The sequence below is a fragment of the Coregonus clupeaformis genome, chromosome 3 (assembly GCF_020615455.1).
Source record: "Coregonus clupeaformis isolate EN_2021a chromosome 3, ASM2061545v1, whole genome shotgun sequence".
Taxonomy (NCBI): Eukaryota; Metazoa; Chordata; class Actinopteri; order Salmoniformes; family Salmonidae; genus Coregonus; species Coregonus clupeaformis.
In genome coordinates, this window is record NC_059194.1 from 6,722,592 (window position 1) to 6,746,735 (window position 24,144).

The 24,144-nt window shown below is 43.5% G+C and overlaps 1 protein-coding gene across 1 annotated transcript; it reads left to right on the top strand.

Annotated features, from left to right (window-relative positions):
- Nucleotides 1-1,155: 1,155 nt before the first annotated feature.
- On the top strand, nt 1,156-24,055 carry LOC121540102 (neutral alpha-glucosidase AB). Its single transcript, XM_041848727.2, has 22 exons — nt 1,156-1,424; nt 2,815-2,916; nt 6,144-6,252; nt 6,398-6,525; nt 11,615-11,794; nt 12,771-12,846; nt 13,101-13,179; nt 13,396-13,492; nt 13,740-13,920; nt 14,082-14,235; nt 14,438-14,673; nt 14,846-14,972; nt 15,068-15,147; nt 19,121-19,261; nt 19,431-19,629; nt 19,890-20,198; nt 20,331-20,407; nt 20,525-20,599; nt 20,759-20,872; nt 20,992-21,104; nt 21,211-21,311; nt 22,309-24,055. Exons 1-22 carry the CDS (start codon nt 1,405-1,407, stop codon nt 22,416-22,418), a joined length of 2,808 nt encoding a protein of 935 aa, XP_041704661.1. The 5' UTR covers nt 1,156-1,404; the 3' UTR covers nt 22,419-24,055.
- The last annotated feature ends 89 nt before the right edge of the window (nt 24,056-24,144 follow it).

Consider the following 24,144-nt stretch of genomic DNA (forward strand, 5'->3'; position numbering starts at 1 on the left):
CCGGTTTTTGTGGTTGAATCTGTGTTTGAAATTCACTGCTTGACTGAGGGACCTCACAGATAATTGTATGTGTGGGGTACAGAGATGAGGTAGTAAAAAAAAAACATGTTAAACACTGCTATTGCACATCGAGTGAGTCCATGCAACTTATTATGTGAGTTGTTTAGCAAATGTTTTGTCTTGAACTTATTTAGGCTAGCCATAACAAAGGGGTTGAATACTTGACTCAAAACATTTCAGCTTTTCATTTTTATTACTTTTTTGAAATTTCCCCCAAAATAATTCCACTTTAACATCATGGAGTATTGTGTGTAGGCCAGTGACCAAAAATCTCAATTTAATCAATTTGAAATTCATGCTAACACAACCAAATGTGGAAAAAGTGAAGGGGTGTGAAAACTTTCTGAAGGCACTGTAGTTCACCAAATGCTGAGAATGTTATGTCTACTTTTTATCTCTCATGTTTTGTATCATTTTCTAGATTGAGTAGGGTTTTGTAGGTAGCTGTTACTTTAGAGGGATAAAAACATGTAGTATACAATAAATACATCTGAGCAAATTTTTGTTTAAAATATTTGGCCTTTGAACATGACTACGTTTCGCAGGTCTGTGTCCTTGATTTTTCTGAATTGACAAAGAAATACAACTCTGTTTTTGGAAAGGTACATTGATGATATAATTTTACAACAACAAACACATCCCACAGGTACATCATGAGGTATCACTCAAATATGCTGAATGTGATTACATACAGGACAATTTGTTTGAAACACCATACAGCCAGAAGAGGACTGGCCACCCCTCATAGCCTGGTTCCTCTCTAGGTTTCTTCCTAGGTTTTGGCCTTTCTAGGGAGTTTTTCCTAGCCACCGTGCTTCTACACCTGCATTACTAGCTGTTTGGGGTTTTAGGCTGGGTTTCTGTACAGCACTTCGAGATATTAGCTGATGTACGAAGGGCTATATAAAATAAAATTGATTGATTGATTGATTGTAGATGTTTCACAAAGTGTTTTTATATTGGTAGAGCCTGTAAGTGTGTTTGTCCCTAAAGGGAAATTCAGCAAGCACAGCGCAACCAGAGTAGTACAAATAAATCAGAGGATTGCTCCAGAACTGACTACCAATTCAAACAGACGTATCCGTGTCTGAGAGGATAAATAAATACAAGGAGCGAGATAAACCGGGTGGACACATTCCGGAAGACTAGAATAGTTTCGAATCTAATTGCCGATGAGAATTTATCATTATAAATATTGAACAGAATCCACCAATATCGAATGTGGTCCTACATATTTAAAGACTGCAAAAACTCCCACTCAGTTTTTCGGGATCTTGTTACTCTTCTCGGTCTTTGTTAGTTCAATGTAAAACGGGGCAGGGCCAAGGTTGGAACTAAACCAAGATGGCCGCCTTCAGAGTAAGGTAAGACAAACCAATTCGGCGGTTAAATAATGCTTTTAGCTAGCTAGTGATTTCGAATGTACCGTGATTCAGGGACATTCGCTCGCTATACTCGAGAGTAGACTGGTGGAGTTATCTTTTTACTGTCTAGCTAGCAGCAGTCATAGGAAGAAGCTTGAGCCCTCTTGAATTAAGTTAGCGGCTTGAGAGCCCTCTATGTAGCTAACATTTCAGGATGATGATCTCTAACTAGCTAACTAGATAATTATCGACATACATTGGTAAATAACTCGATCGGTTAAGTATCATAACACGTGTGTGTCTCTGTCTTGTGTGTCCTACAAATTGTATTACGACGAGGATTTAGCTAGTTAGCAAGATTTGACAGGACCAAAGAAGCGACGTCAGCGGTTAGTTGATATGAAGAGATGCTCCAACAGTTTAGAACAGAGCGAGGCAGCGAGCCCAAATCAGCACAGGGAGTTATGCTAGCCAGATAATATTTTGACAAAGATGGGCATTGTATTACCCATACGAACTCATTAACAGGTATAGCTGGCTATAACGTTAGTGATTCATTATACACATTTTAGATAAGGTTAACCAACAGGATATGGAAACAGCAAGAGGCATTTGTATCAACCTTTTTTGAGGACGCATACCTGGTTAAAGTCCATTGTAGTGTAAATTCCCACATGGATTTCATAGTCTAGGCCAGTGTTTCCCAACTCCGGTCCTTGAGTACCACCAACAGCACACATTTTTGTTGTAGCCCCGGACAAAAACGTCTGATTCAAAAAATGTTTTAGTCGTGTAGCAGACGCTCTTATCCAGCGCGACGTACAGTTAGTGAGTGCATACATCATTATTATTAAAAAAAATTCATACTGGCCCCCCGTGGGAATCGAACCCACAACCCTGGCGTAGCAAGCGCCATGCTCTACCAACTGAGCTATACGGGACTTGAGTCAATGGCTTGATGATTAGTTGACAAGTAGAATCAGTTATGCTTGTCTGGAGCCACAACAGAAATATGAACAGTTGGGGATACTCGAGGACCGGAGTTGGTTAACACCGGTCTAGTTGTTTGACTTGTTGTCAGCATCATTATCTATCACTGCAACTTTGCAGAGCTTAATGCTGTGTTTCCCAACCCTAGTCCTCGAGTACCCCCAACAGTACACATTTTTATTTTAACCATGGCCAAGCACACCTGATTCAACTCGTCAACTAATCATCAAGCCCTCAATGAGATGAATAAGGTGTGTTTGTTCAGGGCTACAACAAAAATGTGTAGTGTTGGGGGTACTGGAGGACCAGGGTTGGGAAACACTGGCTTAATGTATATAGTATTTCATTCTCCTCTTAACCTCTGCTTCCCATTTTATGTATCTCTCTTCCGCCCTCTCAGGATGGGGCCTCTGTTAGTGTTGTGTCTGGCTGCCTGCCTCAGTGGCGCCTGGGCGGTGGACCGGGGGAACTTCAAAACCTGTGACCAGAGTGCCTTCTGCAAGTAAGTCCTGGACGATACGCAGCTACAGCACTTAGCACCTTGATGGAGATTTTACACAATCAAAGGAGAATGTCAGTGTGTGTGTATGTATATATATATATATATATATATATATATATATATATATATATATATATATATATATATATATATATATATATATATATAAATATAAATGCAACATCTAAAGTGCTGGTCCCATGTTTCATGAGCTGAAGTAAAAGATCCCAAAAATGTTCCATATGCACAAAAAACATATTTTCTAAAATGGTGCGCAAATGTGTTTACATCCCTGTTAGTATGTCTCTGTTGCCAAGATAATCCATCTACCTGACAGGTGTGGCATATCAAGAAGCTGATTAAACAGCATGATCATTACACAGGTGCGCGTTGTGCCGGGGACAATAAAAGGCTACTCCAAAATGTGCGTCACACAACACAATGAGCTGTTGCCAGATAATTGAATGTTAATTTCTCTACCGTAAGCCACCTCCAACGTCATTTTAGAGAATTTGGCAGTACGTCCAACCGGCCTCAACTGCGGACCACGTGTAACCACGCCAGCCCAGGACCTCCACATCCGGCTTCTTCACCTGCGGGATCGTCTGAGACCAGCCACCTGGAAAGCTGATGAAACTGTGGGTTTGCACAACCGAATAATTTCTGCACAAACTGTCAGAAACCGTCTCAGGGAAGCTCATCTGCGTGCTCGTCGTCCTCACCAGGGTCTTGACCTGACTGCAGTTTGGCGTCATAACCGACTTCAGTTGGCAAATGCTCACCTTTGATGGCCACTGGCAAGCTGGAGAAGTGTGCTCGTCACGGATGAATCCTGATTTCAACTGTACCGGGTAGATGGCAGACAGTGTATGGCGTCGTGTGGGCGACCGGTTTGCTTATGTCAACATTGTGAACAGAGTGCCCCATGGTGGGGTTATGGTATGGCCAGGCATAAGCAACGGACAACGAACACAATCGCATTTTATCGATGGCAATTTGAATGCACAGAGATACCGTGATGAGATACTGAGGGCCATTGTTGTGCCATTAATCGTCTGCCATCACCTCAGCATAACAATGCATGGCCCCAGACATGTCACCAATTGAGCATGTTTGGGATGCTCTGGATCGATGTGTACAACAGTGTGTTCCAGTTCCTGCCAATATTCAGCAACTTTGCACAGCCATTGAAGAGGAGTGGGACAAAATTCCACATGCCGCAGTCAACAGCCTGATTAAACTCTATGCAAAGGAGATGCGTCGCGCTGCATGAGGCAAATGGTGGTCACACCAGATACTGACTGGTTTTCTGATCCACACCCCTACCTTTTTTTTTTACAGGTATCTGTGATCAACAGATGCGATGTGTATTCCCAGTCATGTGACATCCATAGATTAGGGTCTAATGAATTTATTTCAATTGACTGATTTCCTTATGAACTGTAACTCAGTAAAATCTTTGTATATTTTTGTTCAGTGTAAGTGACTGATGGTAACGCGTAAGCCCTCAACTAGTCTACCCCCATTCTCTTCCTCACTTATGGTCCAGGATGTTCACGATATGTACAGTGGGGAAAAAAAGTATTTAGTCAGCCACCAATTGTGCAAGTTCTCCCACTTAAAAAGATGAGAGTCCTGTAATTTTCATCATAGGTACACGTCAACTATGACAGACAAAATGAGAAAAAAAATCCAGAAAATCACATTGTAGGATTTTTAATGAATTTATTTGCAAATTATGGTGGAAAATAAGTATTTGGTCAATAACAAAAGTTTCTCAATACTTTGTTATATACCCTTTGTTGGCAATGACACAGGTCAAACGTTTTCTGTAAGTCTTCACAAGGTTTTCACACACTGTTGCTGGTATTTTGGCCCATTCCTCCATGCAGATCTCCTCTAGAGCAGTGATGTTTTGGGGCTGTCGCTGGGCAACACGGACTTTCAACTCCCTCCAAAGATTTTCTATGGGGTTGAGATCTGGAGACTGGCTAAGCCACTCCAGGACCTTGAAATGCTTCTTACGAAGCCACTCCTTCGTTGCCCGGGCGGTGTGTTTGGGATCATTGTCATGCTGAAAGACCCAGCCACGTTTCATCTTCAATGCCCTTGTTGATGGAAGGAGGTTTTCACTCAAAATCTCACGATACATGGCCCCATTCATTCTTTCCTTTACACGGATCAGTCGTCCTGGTCCCTTTGCAGAAAAACAGCCCCAAAGCATGATGTTTCCACCCCCATGCTTCACAGTAGGTATGGTGTTCTTTGGATGCAACTCAGCATTCTTTGTCCTCCAAACACGACGAGTTGAGTTTTTACCAAAAAGTTCTATTTTGGTTTCATCTGACATTCTCCCAATCCTCTTCTGGATCATCCAAATGCACTCTAGCAAACTTCAGACGGGCCTGGACATGTACTGGCTTAAGCAGGGGGACACGTCTGGCACTGCAGGATTTGAGTCCCTGGCGGCGTAGTGTGTTACTGATGGTAGGCTTTGTTACTTTGGTCCCAGCTCTCTGCAGGTCATTCACTAGGTCCCCCTGTGTGGTTCTGGGATTTTTGCTCACCGTTCTTGTGATCACTTTGACCCCACGGGGTGAGATCTTGCGTGGAGCCCCAGATCGAGGGAGATGATCAGTGGTCTTGTATGTCTTCCATTTCCTAATAATTGCTCCCACAGTTGATTTCTTCAAACCAAGCTGCTTACCTATTGCAGATTCAGTCTTCCCAGCCTGGTGCAGGTCTACAATTTTGTTTCTGGTGTCTTTTGACAGCTATTTGGTCTTGGCCATGGTGGAGTTTGGAGTGTGACTGTTTGAGGTTGTGGACAGGTGTCTTTTATACTGATAACAAGTTCAAACAGGTGCCATTAATACAGGTAACGAGTGGAGGACAGAGGAGCCTCTTAAAGAAGAAGTTACAGGTCTGTTAGAGCCAGAAATCTTGCTTGTTTGTAGGTAACCAAATACTTATTTTCCACCATAATTTGCAAATAAATTCATTTAAAATCCTACAATGTGATTTTCTGGATTTTTTTCCCTCAATTTGTCTGTCATAGTTGACGTGTACCTATGATGAAAATTACAGGCCTCTCTCATATTTTTAAGTGGGAGAACTTGTACAATTGGTGGCTGACTAAATACTTTTTCTCCCCACTGTACTTCTACATCCACATAGAACATGTTTATCAGAGTTTGTGTTAACTCAATGTGTGTTTGTGCACTCAGGCGTCAGCGAGCGTTGAAGCCTGGCCAGTCCCCGTACAGAGCCCTACTGGAGACCCTGGAGCTCACCAACACCAAACTCACTCTGCAGCTCATCAATGACAACAACAAGGTCTGTTACACACACTTTAATTGACAGATGTAATATGATGTTATTGTACGTCCATACATGTATTAACAGGTGTGCCCGAAACCCCTTTGGGACCTGGTCTCTTTTTTTTGTTACCCTCCTTCTACCCCTCCCTCTCCCCCCTCAGGTGCGTCTGCTGCTCGAGCTCTATCGTCTCCAGGGCAACATGACCAGGGTGAAGATAAACGAGTTGAAGCCGCTGAAGCCTCGCTTTGAGGTCCCCGATGTGCTCATCAACGACCCTCCCACAGAGCCGTAAGTCTCATAGAGCCACCTAGAGTAGTGGGTGGGTGATGGGTGACATTGAGCCATGTGGATTTTTTTATTGTAATTTTATGTAACCTTTATTTTATCAAGGAGTCGTACTGAGACCAAGGTCTCTTTTACAGATGAGACCTGAATTACATAAATTACCGAAAATGCACACATCAATATAAATAAAAAATGCAAGCAGAAAGACAAACATGGTCATAAAAAAAAAACACATTCATCAATGATAAGGTCCTCAATCAGCCGTCTGAATTGCCCTAGAGGCACCAAAACATCAAATTTAAGAACATTTTGAAGATCGTTCGACAAATAAGGTGGAAGAAAGGTAAATCAGCTTTTAGTTTACTCAGAGACCAAAGGAATGTCCAGACTGGGTGTGGTAACTCGTATGTCTAAAGTTTAGTAAAGATGGGCGGCAGGTAGCTTAGTGGTTAAGAGCGTTGTGCCAGTAACCGAAAGGTCGCTGGTTCTAATCCCTGAGCCGACTAGGTGAAAAATCTGTCTGTGCCCTTGAGCATGGCACTTAACCCTAATTGCTCCTTTAAGTCGCTCTGGATAAAGAGCGTCTGCTAAATGACTAAAATGTAAATGTAGGTACAGTGGGACTTTTTGCAAATTGGCTTTATAAATGAAAACAGCAATGTATCAACCTACGTGACATCAGAGGGCCAACCAACTTTCTGGGAGAGAATGCAGTGATGAGTACTAAAATTGTCGCCCGTAATCAAGCGCAGTGCGCTATGATAAACTGCATCTAATGGCTGTAATGAAGTGGCAACTGCGTTCATATAGATGATGTAGGACCGATAGGAACATCGACTGAATAATCTGCTTTCTACTGTTTATCGAGAGGCAGGACCTATTTCTATAGAAGAAGCCCATTTTTATTCTCAGCTTTTTAACTAACTCATCAATACGCTTTTAAAAAGACAGCTTTTCATGTATCCAGATGCCCAGATATTTGTAAGCAGGGACATGCTCAATATGGACACCATCCAAAGTACATATAGTTAAATCATCAGTTATTTTTATGCGCTCTAGAGAACATATACTTAGTTTTACCTGCATTCAATACTAATTTCAGGTCAATAACGTTTTTCTGTAATACAATGAAAGCAGACTGTAGTTCAGATAGAGCCTGGCCAACCGTGGGGTCAATAGCATACACAACAGTATCATCGGCATACAAGTGCAGGTTACAGTTTTTTACAGACAAGTTGATATTGTTAATTTAAAAAGTACAGGACCCAGAATCTACCCCTGCGGGACACCTTTCGTAATATCCAAGAAACCTGATTGAACACAATCAGTAGATGCACATTGAGTTCTGTCAAATAATTTTTCAACCAGTTACATGCAGCCTGGTCTAGGCCAATTTGAGGAAAGCCTCTGAATTAGCAGTGAGTGATCAACAGTATCGAAAGCCTTTGACAGGTCAATGAAGAGGGCAGTACAATGTTGTCTTTAATCCATACAGTTAACCACATCATTTATACCTAGGGATGCAGCAGAGATAGTGCTATGACCTGGTCTAAAATCCGACTGATGTACATTTAGAATACCTTTCAAAGATAAGAAAGATCTTAGCTGAGAATTAATCAAGGATTCTAATATTTTAGCGAGGCAAGAAAGTTTAGAAATGGGCCGATAATTATTTAGGTCACAAGGGTCAGCACCTTTGAAGGGGGAGTACATGGGCCGCCTTCCAAACCTTGGGGATAGTACCAGATATAATCGTCAGGTAAAAAATATGGGTTAATGATTCAGCAATCGGGGGGCAGAGAGCTGCATCAAAAATGGATCAAGCATATCAGCCCCAGTGGATTTTTATTACATCAATGGCATCTAGCACATCACAGATAGTAAATTGTTGAAATGAAAGCAAAGATTGACTAGATGTTGACGGGTTAACTGTCGAGTCAGCTAGAGGCTGGCAGATGGAAGAGCAGTCGATTGATTGACCAGGGTCAATTAAACCACAGTTTCTCTCAAATAAAAAGCCTGCCGAGATAAAATTATGATTGAAAAGCATCACTTATTCCATTCTTCTCAGTTATGATGCCAGAGTCAGACAGAACGTGCATAGGCAGGGAAGAAGAGGAATTTGTACGCTTTAGTGTGTTTACTGTTTTCCAACAAGTATCACCAGCAGAGTCAGAGAGAGCTTAAAAAATAGCTTGATTTAGCTTTCTTAATCGAGAGTACATATGTTTCTCAATTGTCTGAAAGATTGCCAGTCCACTACAGTCAGTACTCCTTGCTTTGGCCCAGGCCTTATTTCTCAACTGAATGAGCTCAGATAGATCCAGCCCTTGGTTTTCTTCTGAGCTATCTTTGACTCTGAATTGTTTAAAAGGGGTGTGTTTATCTGCCAGAGGAATACATATCGAGGAGAAATGTTCTAGAGCCAACTCAGGAATACAGGAGATAGTGGCTAAAGCAGAGTAGAACATGCAGAGAAAAACCCTTGAGGAAAATGGGGGGCAATGAAATAATTGGTTAGGACGGAGACCAGCAATGGGGTTAAAGCATATTAGCCCCACTGATAATGGCGCCGGAGGGGGATGGCTGCTGTTTTATGGACTCTTAACCTTTTGTACATAATGTTGCTGCTACTGTCTCTTATGACCGAAAAGAGCTTCTGGACATCAGAACAGCGATTACTCACCTTGAACTGGACAAATATTTTTTTACTCCAGACACCCGACAGGGCCCTCATCCCCGTCATTAGCAGTAGAAAGAAAAGGAGATATCGTGGAAGGAGATCGGGGTGCCTGGTAAGGAGCCGGCGACGAGTGGCTAATCTGCCTTTGCCATCGAAACTATTGGCCAACTTACAATCACTTGATAATAAAGTGGACGAACTACAGGCACGTATATCCTACCAACGGGACATTAAAACTGTAATTTCTCTGGTAAGACAAGGGGTGGCGGTCTATGTATATTTGTAAACAGCTGGTGCATGATATCTAAGGAAGTCTCAAGGTTTTGCTCGCCTGAGGTAGAGTATCTCATGATAAGCTGTAGACCACACTATCTACCAAGAGAGTTTTCATCTATATTCTTCGTAGCTGTCTATTTACCACCACAAACAGTAAGACCACACTCAATGAACTGTATACGACCATAAGCAAACAGGAAAACGCTCATCCAGAGGTGGCGCTCCTAGTGGCCGGGGACTTTAATGCAGGGAAACTTAAATCTGTTTTACCTAATTTCTACCAGCATGTTAAATGTGCAACCAGTGCCTAAATGACTACCGACCCGTAGCACTCACGTCTGTAGCCATGAAGTGCTTTGAAAGGCTGGTCATGGCTCACATCAACACCATTATCCCAGAAACCCTAGACCCACCCCAATTAGCATACCGCCCCAACAGATCCACAGATGATGCAATCTCTATTGCACTCCACACTGCCCTTTCACACCTGGACAAAAGGAACACCTATGTGAGAATGCTATTCATTGACTACAGCTCAGCGTTCAACACCATAGTGCGCTCAAAGCTCATCACTAAGTTAAGGACCCTGGGACTAAACACCTCCCTCTGCAACTGGATCCTGGACTTCCTGTCGGGCCGCCCCCAGGTGGTAAGGGTAGGTAACAACACATCCGCCACGCTGATCCTCAAAACGGGGGCCCCTCAGGGGTGCGTGCTCAGTCCCCTCCTGTACTCCCTGTTCACTCATGACTGCATGGCCAGACACGACTCAAACACCATCATTAAGTTTGCCGATGACACAACAGTGGTAGGCCTGATCACCGACAACGACGAGACAGCCTATAGAGAGGAGGTCAGAGACCTGGCCGTGTGGTGCCAGAACAACAACCTCTCCCTCAACGTGATCAAGACAAAGGAGTTGATTGTGGACTACAGGAATAATAAGCGGACCGAGCACGCCCCATTCTCATCGACGGGGCTGTAGTGGAGCAGGTTGAGAGCTTCAAGTTCCTTTGTGTCCACATCACCAACAAACTGACACGGTCCAAGCACACCAAGACAGTCGTGAAGAGGGCACGACAAAACCTATTCCCCCTAAGGAGACTGAAAATATTTGACATGGGTCCTCATATCCTCAAAAGGTTCTACAGCTGCTCCATCGAGAGCATCCTGACTGGTTGCATCACTGCCTGGTATGGCAACTGCTCTGCCTCCGACCGCAAGGCACTACAGAGGGTAGTGCGTACGGCCCAGTACATCACTGGGGCCAAGCTTCCTGCCATCCAGGACCTCTATACCAGGCGGTGTCAGAGGAAGGCTCTAGAAATTGTAAAATATTCCAGCCACCCTAGTCATAGACTGTTCTCTCTGCTGCCACACGGCAAGCGGTACCGGAGCGCCAAGTCTAGGTCCAAGGGTCTTCTAAACAGCTTCTACCCCCAAGCCATAAGACTCCTTGAACATCTAATCAAATGGCTACCCAGACCCCCCCCTCTTTTACGCTGCTGCTACTCTGTTTATTATCTATGCATAGTCCCTTTAATAACTCTACCTACATGTACATATTACCTAAATTACCTTGACTAACCGGTGCCCCCGCACATTGACTCGGTACTGGTACCCCCTGTATATAGCCTCGCTATTGTTATTTTTACTGCTGCTCTTTAATTATTTGTTACTTTTATTTCGTATTATTTTATATCGTATTTTTTTGTGATTTTATTTTTTATTTTTTTGGTATTCTTTCTTAAAACTGCATTGTTGGTTAAGGGCTTTTAAGTAAGCATTTCACTGTAAGGTCTACACCTGTTGTTTTCGGCGCATGTGACAAATACAATTTGATTTGAAAAGGAAATGTAGTTCATGGAGGAAGCAGGAAAACACTACCTGAGGGCATGCAGTAGATGAGTGGCCTGGCTCTCAGGAAGTGGTGTAGATTTGTTGATAATGTTATAGCCTCCAGAACCAAGAGAGAATGCATCTGTGTGAATGGACAGTGGAGACAAGATAGCACAGAATAATGTCATCTAAATGATATGTGTATTGGGTGTTTTCTGTTGCCTTATTGATTCCACCCATTGTTTTACCCCTCTCACACTCATCTCGCTCTCTCTTCTCCCTCTCCTTCCTCAGTCTGTCTCTCCTGTCGCAGGATGAGAACGGGGTGGTTCTGTCTTTGGGGGCAGACTCTCAGCGGCTGATCGTCAGTGCTAAACCGTTCCGATTGGACATCATGGAGGGGCGGGAGGTTCTTCTGTCGCTTAACTCCCGTGGCCTGCTGGCCTTCGAGCACCTCCGGATCCGCAAGGATACGTAAGTGACCCACATATCCCTTCACAATGCAAGTTTGTGTTTATGTTCTCACATTATACATGTTTCTTTTGTTTGTTTTCTTGCTTTTTCACTGCTTGGTATTCTGCTTCTCCATTTCATCATTATTTTCCTCCATTCTGTTCCGTTCTTCTCTTCTACCTTTCAGCATCTCCTATAAGATAAAAACCAAAGTTTATAGCGTGTGGGAAAATATAAAGTGGGTATTCTCTAGGTAAATTCCTTCAGCTTTATAGGTTTGTATTAGTCTGTGCTGTCAATGTAGGAGTATGGAGTTGTGTCAAAGTTTAGACAGACATCCAAAAATGACATGCCCAAATGGCTCAAGGATGTGGTGACTTGGCGTGGTAGCTTTTTACTAAATAATTTGCTGTCTAGGCATGAAAACCAGTTCTAGGCTCACTACCATTTGGTCTGCTCTTTACCTGTCTTCAGAGGAGATGTTCACAAGCCTTTTTCCTCCCACACTTCTCTTTTGACTTCAAATGTCTTCATAATACAGCCATTTCAACTCACCGTTGACCCAATACAGTCATGTTATATGTAGAGGCTGCCTAGTCTAATCCCACAGCACTGAGTAGACCACAATGTCTCCTCAAGGCTTGTTTGTTCCGGTCAGTGTGTGCTTTCACTGGGGTAGTGTGTGTTCTCGGAGGAAGCCTATGTGTAAGGCAGGGTACTGGTGGTCCCTTTGGGTGTTTAGCTAAAGAAATAACCACAAGGTAGGGAGTTGTTCCCCTTTTGTCATTAGAGTGAAATCTTAGAGGTTTCAGTAGTTTGACACTAGCTCTATTTTTATACTAGTGAGAAGGTTGTGTGTGGCCGTCATGATTTTCCTTATTTCTGTTCTCTCTTCCCTGTGTGCTTCTATTGGTATTTTTATTTACTCAGTTGTCAGCCAGTTGTGTATCTGTTTTGGGGACGTTTCTCTCTCTCTCTCTCTCTCTCTCTCCCACAGTCAGGTAGACCCAGAAGGAACTGAGAAGAAAGAAGAAACTGATGCTGCCAACGAACCGGCAGGAGGAGAGGAGGAGGTGTGTGGGAGGCATGAAGGGAGAAGTAACACTAACCAAGGTTTCCCCCAGGCATTTGATTAGGATCAATAAACTGAACAAGAGATGCAGTTAAAGGTTTTGTAACACTGCTTACTGCCCTTGCCAACGGACTGAAACTGAAATCAACCCGTCTTTTCGTTGCTTTTCCCATTCTCTCTCTCTCCACCACAATGCTCCTCTCCCATTCTTTCCATCTGTCTCCACCGTTGTTTATTTTGTTCCTTCCTTCCTAGACGGCAAAGCAGGATGAGAAAATGGAGGATGGAATGTGGGAAGAGACATTCAAATCGCACACAGACAACAAACCCAATGGTACGGATACTTCTCTGTGGACCTGTTATTTCAGATAAATTGACAGGTGAAAGAGGAGGCTTGCAATCAAAGACTTGGTATTCTGATCCTGGGTCCTCATCTCCTAGAGATATTATTTTATGATTGGATGAGTTGTATGACTTGCTTTAGGCACAGTGACCAATGCTGAATGGGTTTTGAATGTAGCGTGTCCTGGTTGGCTGTGTTCTCCCTCAGGCCCTTCCTCCATCAGTCTGGACTTCTCTCTGCCAGGGGTGGAGCATGTCTATGGGATCCCGGAACACGCAGACAGCCTTAAACTCAAAACCACTGAGTGAGTGATACTGATACTGACATTGGCCCTTTATATTGGTTAATTGAGACCGTAGTTAACTAAGACTACTTTATGTTTTCAGATGGTTTTCTACCGTATGTATTTTCTGACGGTGCAGGACAAGCTCTTAACTGTTTGTGTTGATGCATTTTCTTTTGTTTTCAACATTGTAGGTTGAAGATTTTTAAATAGGACGAAAAGACAGACTATATGACAATGCAATAATATATACGTATGCATTTTCCAGTGGAGGGGATCCGTACCGGTTGTTTAACCTAGACGTGTTCCAGTATGAGCTGTTCAACCCCATGGCCTTGTACGGTGCCATCCCTGTCATGCTGTCCCACAGTGCACAGCGCACCATGGGCATCTTCTGGCTCAACGCTGCTGAGACCTGGGTGGACATCAGCTCCAACACCGCCGGCAAGGTAAGACACACACACACAGTTAGTCAGTAAATATTTTTCTCCAGGGTTCCCAGTGAGAGACACACCTCTCAACCACCCTGTGTATACACATTGAAGGGTACAGTCAGAGAGAACACAAACACACCCTCTTACCCCTACTCTGGTTCTCTCTGGTTGTATAGACTGTGTTTGGCCAGATGCTGGACTACGTTCAGGGCTCCAGTGAGACGCCACAGACTGACGTGCGTTGGATCTCAGAGAGTGGCATCATCGACGTCTTCATCATGCTGGGACCCACTCCCACTGATGTCTTTTCCCAGTACGCATCACTCACAGGTCAGACTCTCACTACAGAAACCCAGTTCATATTCCCTGTCCACTTTCCCAGTCCCTGTAGAGGTTAGTGTCGCAGATCGTGCCACTTCCCTCACACACCTGTCCAGGTACCCAGGCCTTCCCTGTCTGTGCTGGCCTGCCACCAGGGTCCCTCATAATACAACTGTCTATAAATGACCACCCAGCACTCTCTCCCCACCAGGTACCCAGGCCTTCCCTCCCCTGTCTGCGCTGGCTTACCACCAGTGCCGCTGGAACTACAATGACCAGGAGGATGTGGCGGCGGTGGACCAGGGCTTCGACGAGCACGACATCCCCTACGACTTCATCTGGCTGGACATAGAGCACACGGACGGCAAGCGTTACTTCACCTGGGACCCTCACAAGTTCCCCCAGCCCAAAGACATGCTGCAGGGTCTGGTAGACAAGAGACGCAAGGTGAGCACATTCATGTGTTACAGCTATCTGGCCAGGGCTCCCTTGTCGAAAACAGTTCTGTCTTATTGGGACTCGACTATAGATGAAGAATGTAAAAAGTCAAAGGTTCTGAGACACGTTGACAAGTCGTCTCATCTCAGTTTTGCTGTTTTCCTTCTCCCTGTACCATTAGATGGTGACCATTGTGGACCCCCACATCAAGGTGGACAGCAGCTACAAGATCCACAATGAGATCGGCTCCAAAGGGTTCTACGTCAAAAACAAAGATGGCAGAGACTACGAGGGCTGGTGCTGGCCTGGTAAGAAACAGGGAAATTAGTCTGACCCCTAATCGAAGAGAAACACATTGCACTTATTCAACATCTCTCTCAAATCTTTCCTCTTTCTATTCTAGGTAATTCTGGTTACCCAGACTTTACCAACCCTGAGATGAGAGCTTGGTGGGCCAGTATGTTTGCCTACGATCAGTATGAGGTAAGTCACTTCTAGGGCTGTGGCGGTCACATTTCGTCAGCTGGTGATTTGTTAAGCAAATAACTGTCAGTCTCATGGTAATTGATAGTTAATTAACATAAACACATGTAGCATCTCCTGGCATCCACACATAGCCTACAAGCCACTGATGCAGACCTTTGGAACATCCTATATTTTGAAAAGTCTAAATCCATGTAATATAGCCTACACCTTCACAATAAATCCATTTATTTATTTTAAACAGGTCTAAAGAATCTTGCTATGAAGAAAATGTAGTCTATTTCAGAAGAACAGAATAGCATACTCTGAGTTGTCCTTATGTTAGGTCCTGATCTGGCTATGCCAAATGGCTGTGGGCTACACTAGTTCATTTAGCAGACAAGATTTGCTTAGAATTCCGTGGCATTAATTTATAGTATGAAGAATACAATTAAACAAAGCTGAATAAAATAGAAAGGATATTTTATCCAAACGATTTGAGGGAGTGCGCACATGCGGCTATTCTGTGTTGAGTGGTTAACAAAGAAATAGGTGTTCCTATATGCCTAATTTAGAGGGATAAATGTAACTTTAGATGTTCTACAAACGTTGGGCTATATGTTTTGATTTTTAATACATTGTAAGGCTGCATGATGCGACTAATGATTTGAAAAAAAGTCGCTTGAAAGGTATGAGCTCTGCTTTTTTTTTGCACAGGCTGTACACACTTCATGAGTCTCTCATTCGCAATTTGAGAAGCACTTGAGAATGCCTCGAATTTACCAGCAGCATCCCCTTTGTGTGGCCATAATGCACCCTAAAAAAATCCATGCCTTTTGCAGCCCTTCTCCCTGAGTGCTGCCTGCTCCGATGCACCTCTCATCTCCATCACGTGATCGGGTCTTTCTCACAGGGACGGAACTGCGCTCGTCCTTATCCAATTTCGAGGTGCATATGGAAGATATTGGAAGAACTGTCCACATTTACTTTTCATCAGCCAACAAGATGAGTAGGCCTAACGAACAGCAAAAGCACTAGCCTATGTCAATCTACTATCCCCCATAGTACAAAAGCTGACCTATTCTGTGTGAGAAAAAATATTCCAAACATAGTCTGGGACAGTTGTGGGATGCGATAGATCCCAAATTAATACAACCACTAGCATCAAAAACACTTTTTTACGCAATGTGGCTGACACAACAGATCAGAACGTTTAGCTTAAAATGTTGATGAACTATTAGGCTACTTCTTCACATTATAAGCGCAGCAATGCGCACATGGTAGTAGGCTATAAGCGCGAATGTTCCATTAGCTGGAAAACACCATTAATGTAATGCATTTTTATGGTGAAGATTATTACATTTACATTTTAGTCATTTAGCAGACGCTCTTATCCAGAGCGACTTACAGTTAGCGCATACATTATTTTATCGAACCCACAACCCTGGCGTTGCAAACATTATGTTCCCCAAACTTGAAACTCATGATCTGTATGTACAGTGAGCGAAAAAAGTATTTGATCCCCTGTTGGTTTTGTACGTTTGCCCACTGACAGACATGCTCAGTCTATAATTTTAATGGTAGGTTTATTTGAACAGTGAGAGACAGAATAACAACAACAAAATCCAGAAAAACGCATGTCAAAAATGTTATAAATTTGCATTTTAATGAGGGAAATAAGTATTTGACCCCTCTGCAAAACATGACTTAGTACTTGGTGGCAAAACCCTTGTTGGCAATCACAGAGGTCAGACGTTTCTTGTAGTTGGCCACCAGGTTTGCACACATCTCAGGAGTGATTTTGCTCCACTCCTCTTTGCAGATCTTCTCCAAGTCATTAAGGTTTCGAGGCTGACGTTTGGCAACTCAAACTTTCAGCTCCCTCCACAGATTTTCTATGGGATTAAGGTCTGGAGACTGGCTAGGCCACTCCAGGACCTTAATGTGCCTCTTCTTGAGCCACTCCTTTGTTGCCTTGGCCGTGTGTTTTGGGTCATTGTCATGCTGGAATACCCATCCACGACCCATTTTCGATGCCCTGGCTGAGGGAAGGAGGTTCTCACCCAAGGTTTGACGGTACATGGCCCCGTCCATCGTCCCTTTGATGTGGTGAAGTTGTCCTGTCCCCTTAGCAGAAAAACACCCCAAAAGCATAATGTTTCCACCTCCATGTTTGACAGTGGAGATGGTGTTCTTGGGGTCATAGGCAGCATTCCTCCTTCTCCAAACACGGCGAGTTGAGTTGATGCCAAAGAGCTCGATTTTGGTCTCATCTGATCACAACACTTTCACCCAGTTCTCCTCTGAATCATTCAGATGTTCATTGGCAAACTTCAGACGGGCCTGTATATGTGCTTTCTTGAGCAGGGGGACCTTGCGGGCGCTGCAGGATTTCAGTCCTTCACGGCGTAGTGTGTGACCAATTGTTTTCTTGGTGACTATGGTCCCAGCTGCCATGAGATCATTGACAAGATCCTCCTGTGTAGTTCTGGGCTGATTCCTCACCATTCTCATGATCATTGCAACTCCACAAGGTGAGATCTTGCATGGTGCCCCAGGCCGAGGGAGATTGACAGTTATTTTGTGTTTCTTCCATTTGCGAATAATCGCACCAACTGTTGTCACCTTCTCACCAAGCTGCTTGGCGATGGTCTTGTAGCCCATTCCAGCCTTGTGTAGGTCTACAATCTTGTCCCTGACATCCTTGGAGAGCTCTTTGTTCTTGGCCATGGTGGAGAGTTTGGAATCTGATTGATTGATTGCTTCTGTGGACAGGTGTCTTTTTTATACAGGTAACATGCTGAGATTAGGAGCACTCCCTTTAAGAGTGTGCTCCTAATCTCAGCTCGTTACCTGTATAAAAGATACCTGGGAGCCAGAAATCTTTCTGATTGAGAGGGGGTCAAATACTTATTTCCCTCATTAAAATGCAAATCAATTGATAACGTTTCTGACATGCGTTTTTCTGGATTTTTTGGTTGTTATTCTGTCTCTCACTGTTCAAATAAATTTACCATTAAAATTATAGACTGATCATTTCTTTGTCAGTGGGCAAACGTACAAAATCAGCAGGGGATCAAATACTGTTCCCTCACTGTATGCCAGTCAGGCTCTACACCCCTTGTAAAGCAGATTAATGTGCTTCATTTAATGAAGTTATTTGGCAACTTTGGTTGTGATACAAACATTATTTAAACATATAGGCCTATGGCCTAGGCTAAATGAGGTGTGCGACTGATTCGAAAAAGTCACTCAAAAAAAGGCATTGTTTCTTGCGTTTTTAAGCTGGGCGTCATTCAGAAGTGATAATATATCATTCACAAGTGATAAGCTAATATTGTCACCCATCAGACTAATCTTGTCTTTACATATACTAAATAATATGCGTGAAATTCGTTTTGATTTAGAATGGACCATTATCATGCACCTGTCTCGAAACAGGCAGGGGGAAAATTACGTAATCTCTGCACTTAAATAGCGAATGGAGGACACTTTTCCTGTTTTTCAATTTCATGCCAGCCAGGTAGGCTATACTCCTGAAGATAAGCAATGTGCTTAATATTTGCTTAATATTAGGAAAGTTGAGAAATTAATATAGTAGGCCTAGCCTATAGAAAGCTGATGGATCCTCTTTTTAATATAGGACATCACTCTGTTTTCTCGCGCAATTGCATAGCCTATAGAAATGTTGCGCAAAATGAAGTGTTTGATTTAGATTTTCGATTACATTTCCATTGATGTCAGCGTGATTAGAGGGACAATAGAGTACCAGGCAGTTAGCAAGTTTGGTAGGCTACTAATGACCATCAGCAGCATTGGAGAAGCCTAATTACCGTGACTAAACTGTCACATGGAATTTGACTGACTTCATGACTAGTGACCGCCGGTGTGGCGGTAATATGATCACCGCAACAGCCCTAGTCCCTTCTGCCCCCGTTTGACTTTTGCCATCAAATCTCATTCCCTATGTGTCATTCTGTTGCTCTGATCTCAGGGTTCCATGGAGAACATGTATACGTGGAACGATATGAACGAGCCGTCAGTGTTTAACGGACCAGAGGTCACCATGCATAAAGACGCCCTGCACGGGAACTGGGAGAACCGTGACCTCCACAACCTCTACGGACTCTATGTGGTGAGTGAGTGTGTGCCTGTGTTGTACTCATCTTCACTCTTGTAGAACTGGGACTTGCAATTGCAATGGTATACTTTTTTTTGAAGAAATGACTGTTAGACGGTTTGAATGTTTCTACTGAGCTTTGCTGCTTGCACTTGCAATATCCACCCTCTCCTCTCCCCCTCAGCAAATGGCCACAGCAGAGGGTCTGATTGAGCGTTCAGGGGGAGTGGAGAGGCCGTTTGTCCTGACCAGAGCCTTTTTCGCTGGCTCCCAGCGCTACGGTGCTGTGTGGACAGGTGATAACACTGCTGAGTGGGACCATCTGAAGATCTCCATCCCCATGTGTCTCAGCCTGGGACTGGTTGGTGTCTCTTTCTGTGGAGGTGAGTCTGTCTTTCTGTGGAGGTGAGTCTGATTCAGTCTTAGCTAACGCCCCTATTTTCCTCTACACGAAAAGTCACAGCTAAGCAATTAATACATTTAAAATATTTTGCGCAATTTTATGATGCCGTTATCGACTTGTTTACATTATTATGGTTCATTGTCTGTTTCTTTACACCCGTCACATTGTAAATGGTTATTGGTTATTCTCCCTCTGTTAACTCCTCTCCTCATCCTCCTCCTCTCTCTCCCCCTCTCCTAGCTGATGTGGGTGGCTTCTTCAAGTCTCCCAGTACCGAGCTCCTGGTGCGCTGGTACCAGACGGGGGCGTACCAGCCCTTCTTCCGGGCCCATGCCCATCTGGACACCCCCCGCAGGGAGCCCTGGCTGTTTGGGCCCGAGAACACGGCTCTGATCAGGGAGGCTGTCCGCCAGCGCTACGCCCTCCTGCCCTACTGGTACCAGCTGTTCTACCACGCCCACCACTCTGGCCAGCCCGTCATGAGACCCCTGTGGGTGGAGTATCCTCAGGATACGGCCACGTTCTCCATGGATGACCAGTTCCTGCTTGGTGAGTGAGAGCGCGTTATATTTATCTGTTATTCCCTAGTATAGCGCAGTGTCAATAGATATTTCTGTCTTTGCTTACCCTTTATGATTGATGCCATGACTGAGTCACATTCCACCTATCCTGCTGTTTCAGGGAGAGATCTGCTGGTGCACCCCGTGACTGAGGAGGGGGCCAGGGGTGTTACTCCCTACCTGCCTGGAAAAGGAGAGGTGAGTCTCTCTCAGGAACTGTCATAACGTTATGTCATTATTATAAGTCTTATGTAGGTTATATGTCAGCCATCTAATTGAAACCCACTGCTAACTGCTCTGTTCTATGTCCTTCAGGTCTGGTTTGACGTCCACACGTTCCAGAAACACAACGGAGCCCAGAACCTCTACATCCCTGTCACCATGAGCTCTGTAAGAAACTCTACAACACACTCACTAACAACCAGTCAGGCTCTGTCACGCTCAGGGGACTACATGCTTATTTAAACAGTCACATGAAGTTAACATCACATCCTGTAAGTGCTGTTGAGAGAATTGTGTAAGCTTGGAAAGACACTCTCTCTTTCCCAGATTCCAGTATTCCAGCGCGGTGGTTCCATTATTCCCAGGAAGGCCAGGGTTCGAAGGTCATCATCCTGCATGGAACACGACCCCTACACCTTATTCGTTGCTCTCAGCCCAAAGGTAACACAAACGCACACATTGTCACTTATACACTCAGTTTTCCCCATTTAGGTGGATTTCTGCAGCAGGAGAAGTGGGATTTGGGATTTGACCTTTTTAATATGTTACGTCCGTTACAGAGATTTGCCCAGGGCGAGCTCTACATAGACGACGGCCACACCTTCAACTTTGACAAACAGAAACAGTTCATCCACAGAAGACTTTCCTTTGCCAATAACGCCCTGTCCTCCAGGTCTGTCAGATCATTTTTCTCTCTCAAATTATGTTTATTCATTATTACACTCCTTGCTTTTTGTCTATGTTGAGTGTAACTGAGAATTCCCTCTCTCCCCCTGCAGAAACCTGGCCCCTGGCTCCCAGTTCACCACTCCCTCCTGGATTGAGAAGATTGTCATATTGGGGGCCAGTAAGCCCAACAAGGCCACTCTGAAGACTCCTGGTGAGGTTTTCCACTGTCTTATTCATACTATGGATTAGTGTGCCAAGTTAAGTTGCCAGTAAGTCATTGTGTGTTTTGAATGTTTCCGGTTTTCATACCCAAGTAGGCAGTTATGAGACGGAAATAGTTGGGCAATAAATTATACTGAACAAAAATATAAACACAACATGCAGCAATTTCACAATTTTTACTGAGTTACAGTTCATATAAGGAAATCAGTCAATTAAAATAAATAAATTAAGCCCTAATCTATGGATTTCACATGACTGGGCATAGGCCCACCCACTGGGGAGCCAGGCCCAGCCAATCAGAATACGTTTTCCCCCCACAAAAGGGCTTTATTACAGACAGAAATACTCCTCAGTTTCATCAGCTGTCCAGGTGGCTGGTCTCAGACGATCCTGCAGGTGAAGGAGCCGGATGTGGAGGTCCTTTGCTGGGCGTGGTTACACGTGGTCTGCGGTTTTGAGGCCGGTTGGACGTACTGCCAAATTCTCTAAAATGACGAAGGCGGCTTATGGTAGAGAAATGAACATTCAATTCTCTGGTAGACATTCCTGCAGTCAGCATGCCAATTGCACTCTCCCTCAAAACTTGAGACATCTGTGGCATTGTGTTGTATGACAAAACTTCACATTTTAGAGTAGCCTTTTATTGTCCCCGGCACAAGGTGCACCTGTGTAATTAGCATGCTGTTTAATCAGCTTCTTGATATGTCACACCTGTCAGGCGGATGGATTATCTTGGCAAGGAGAAAATGCTCACTAACATGGATGTAAACAAATTTGTGCACTGAAATTTGAGAGAAATTAGCTTTTTGTGCGTATGGAAAAGTTCTGTGATCTTTTATTTCAGCTCATGAAACATGGGACCAACACTTGTTGTGTTTATATTTTTGTTCAGTATATGTTCTGTGTCACTGTGTGTATAATGGTAGGTCAGACTCGAATGACTGTTATTGCTCTATTCTGATTTTCTGATATCTTTTTCTCTGTAGATGGCAAGGAAAGTCTGCTGGAGTTGGAGTTTGATGCCTCCATGTCGGTGTTAACCCTTCGCAAGCCGGGCGTCAACGCAGGGGTGGACTGGACTGTGTTGCTTCAGTAACCATGGAGATTAAAAATGGAGGGGGGGACGACTGAACCGGACTGAACAGGAAAGGAGGAGAGCGATGGAGGAACTGAGTGGACACGGGCTGCAATCGTAACGCACCAAGCAAGATATTGGAAGGACTGCTCTAATATGGTACACAGACTGGACAGGTGATACAGGACTATCCACATAACAACACACACACACACACACACACACACACACACACACACACACACTTTCATAACAAGCTTGGGCACATAAACACACGTGGACAGGGCTTTGTTCGGTAGATCTGAACTGTGTCTCTTCCATCTCCACCTTGCATTCTGTTAAACTGACGGTTGGTCAACTTACTGAAGGGTTACCAGGTAGATTATTCTTTGTTAGCTGCATTTACGTAAAACATTCTTCACAATTCAAATCATGGTATCATTGTAGTGAATGTTTGAGAGTACTCAAAGACATTCAAGTCCGATGGATGATTATTTTAGGTTTTCCATCAAGTATACTTTAGATGTAAAATATCATTTGAATAAGTTTGCTGACAACAAAATGAAGACACTCATTCACACAGTCTAGTTTCTAATTCCATATCTGGCCATCTCTTATGACTTTAAATTCTTAATATTTTTCATGTTTTCATTCCATTATATATTCCCCCTGTAATTACTGAAGAGAAATCAACAGGAACGCCAAACCGCTCCCTTTGCTTTCAGCTTATGTGCCACATTCTATTCAGGTTTTATTAGGGGGATTTAGAAACTCCCCACCAACCAAGAATGCTGCACTGATCCAAGAGGATCTGTAAATGTCATGTGCATTTCTCTTATTGCCATAGTGTATTGAGTCTTATCTCTGATTCCTAATTTAAGGTTACTCATTCCTTCTTATTTTGCCCCCAAATTAGTTTCTGACAAGATTGTGCGTGCTTAGCTCATCATTACGATGTTGTGTTTAATGTGTTGGAGGTCAAATACATAAAGTACGGTCTGAACTACTGAATGGAAGGGGATTTGGCTTTTTAAGTAAACTCATATTTGGGAATTATTCCAAAACCACTGACTTTGGACACTCATCCTAATAACATGTTTATTTTTGTTCTGACTTGTCTATGTTCAATTTGTTTACTTGATTATCAAATGCACTTGAAGAGAGGTCCAGATTGAACTCAAAGCAGTTAGGGCCAGGCATTGGGATTAGATTGTGGGTTGTGGTACAGGGTCACGGTCCAGTGAATTCAGAGTGTCATGCTCTTTATAGTGTTGATTTTAATTATGTCAAAATTTAAATGTTATTTAGGAAATATATATGTTGTTTACAAAGATGCAGTGAGCTCTCTGGAGACAAGCGACCGGTCCTAGTTGGTCAAAGCATTGTTATGGGGTTGTTGTATTCCCTACTGTTGTTGGTAATCAAGTATTTTGAAGAGTTTTTCTTGATTCTTTTGTGGTTGAGGATTCAAATCTTACTGCAGCATTCTCAGGAAGAGTGTTGGAACTTGGAACCAAGGAGGCCAGTAATATGTGATAAGATGAGACCAAGTGAAAATAAACCTGACCAAATGTGAGAGGGCATTGTTTTTAATTATGAATTAATGCGGCTTACGTAGATTAGATAGGGGTGGTAATAAAGTAACTGTATATTCCCAATCTAATGTCTTTGTTTTGTTCTTACCAAAGATATGTACATCTAAAGCTTTTCTATGCAATTTGTGTATACAGATTACGAATTTGGTCTA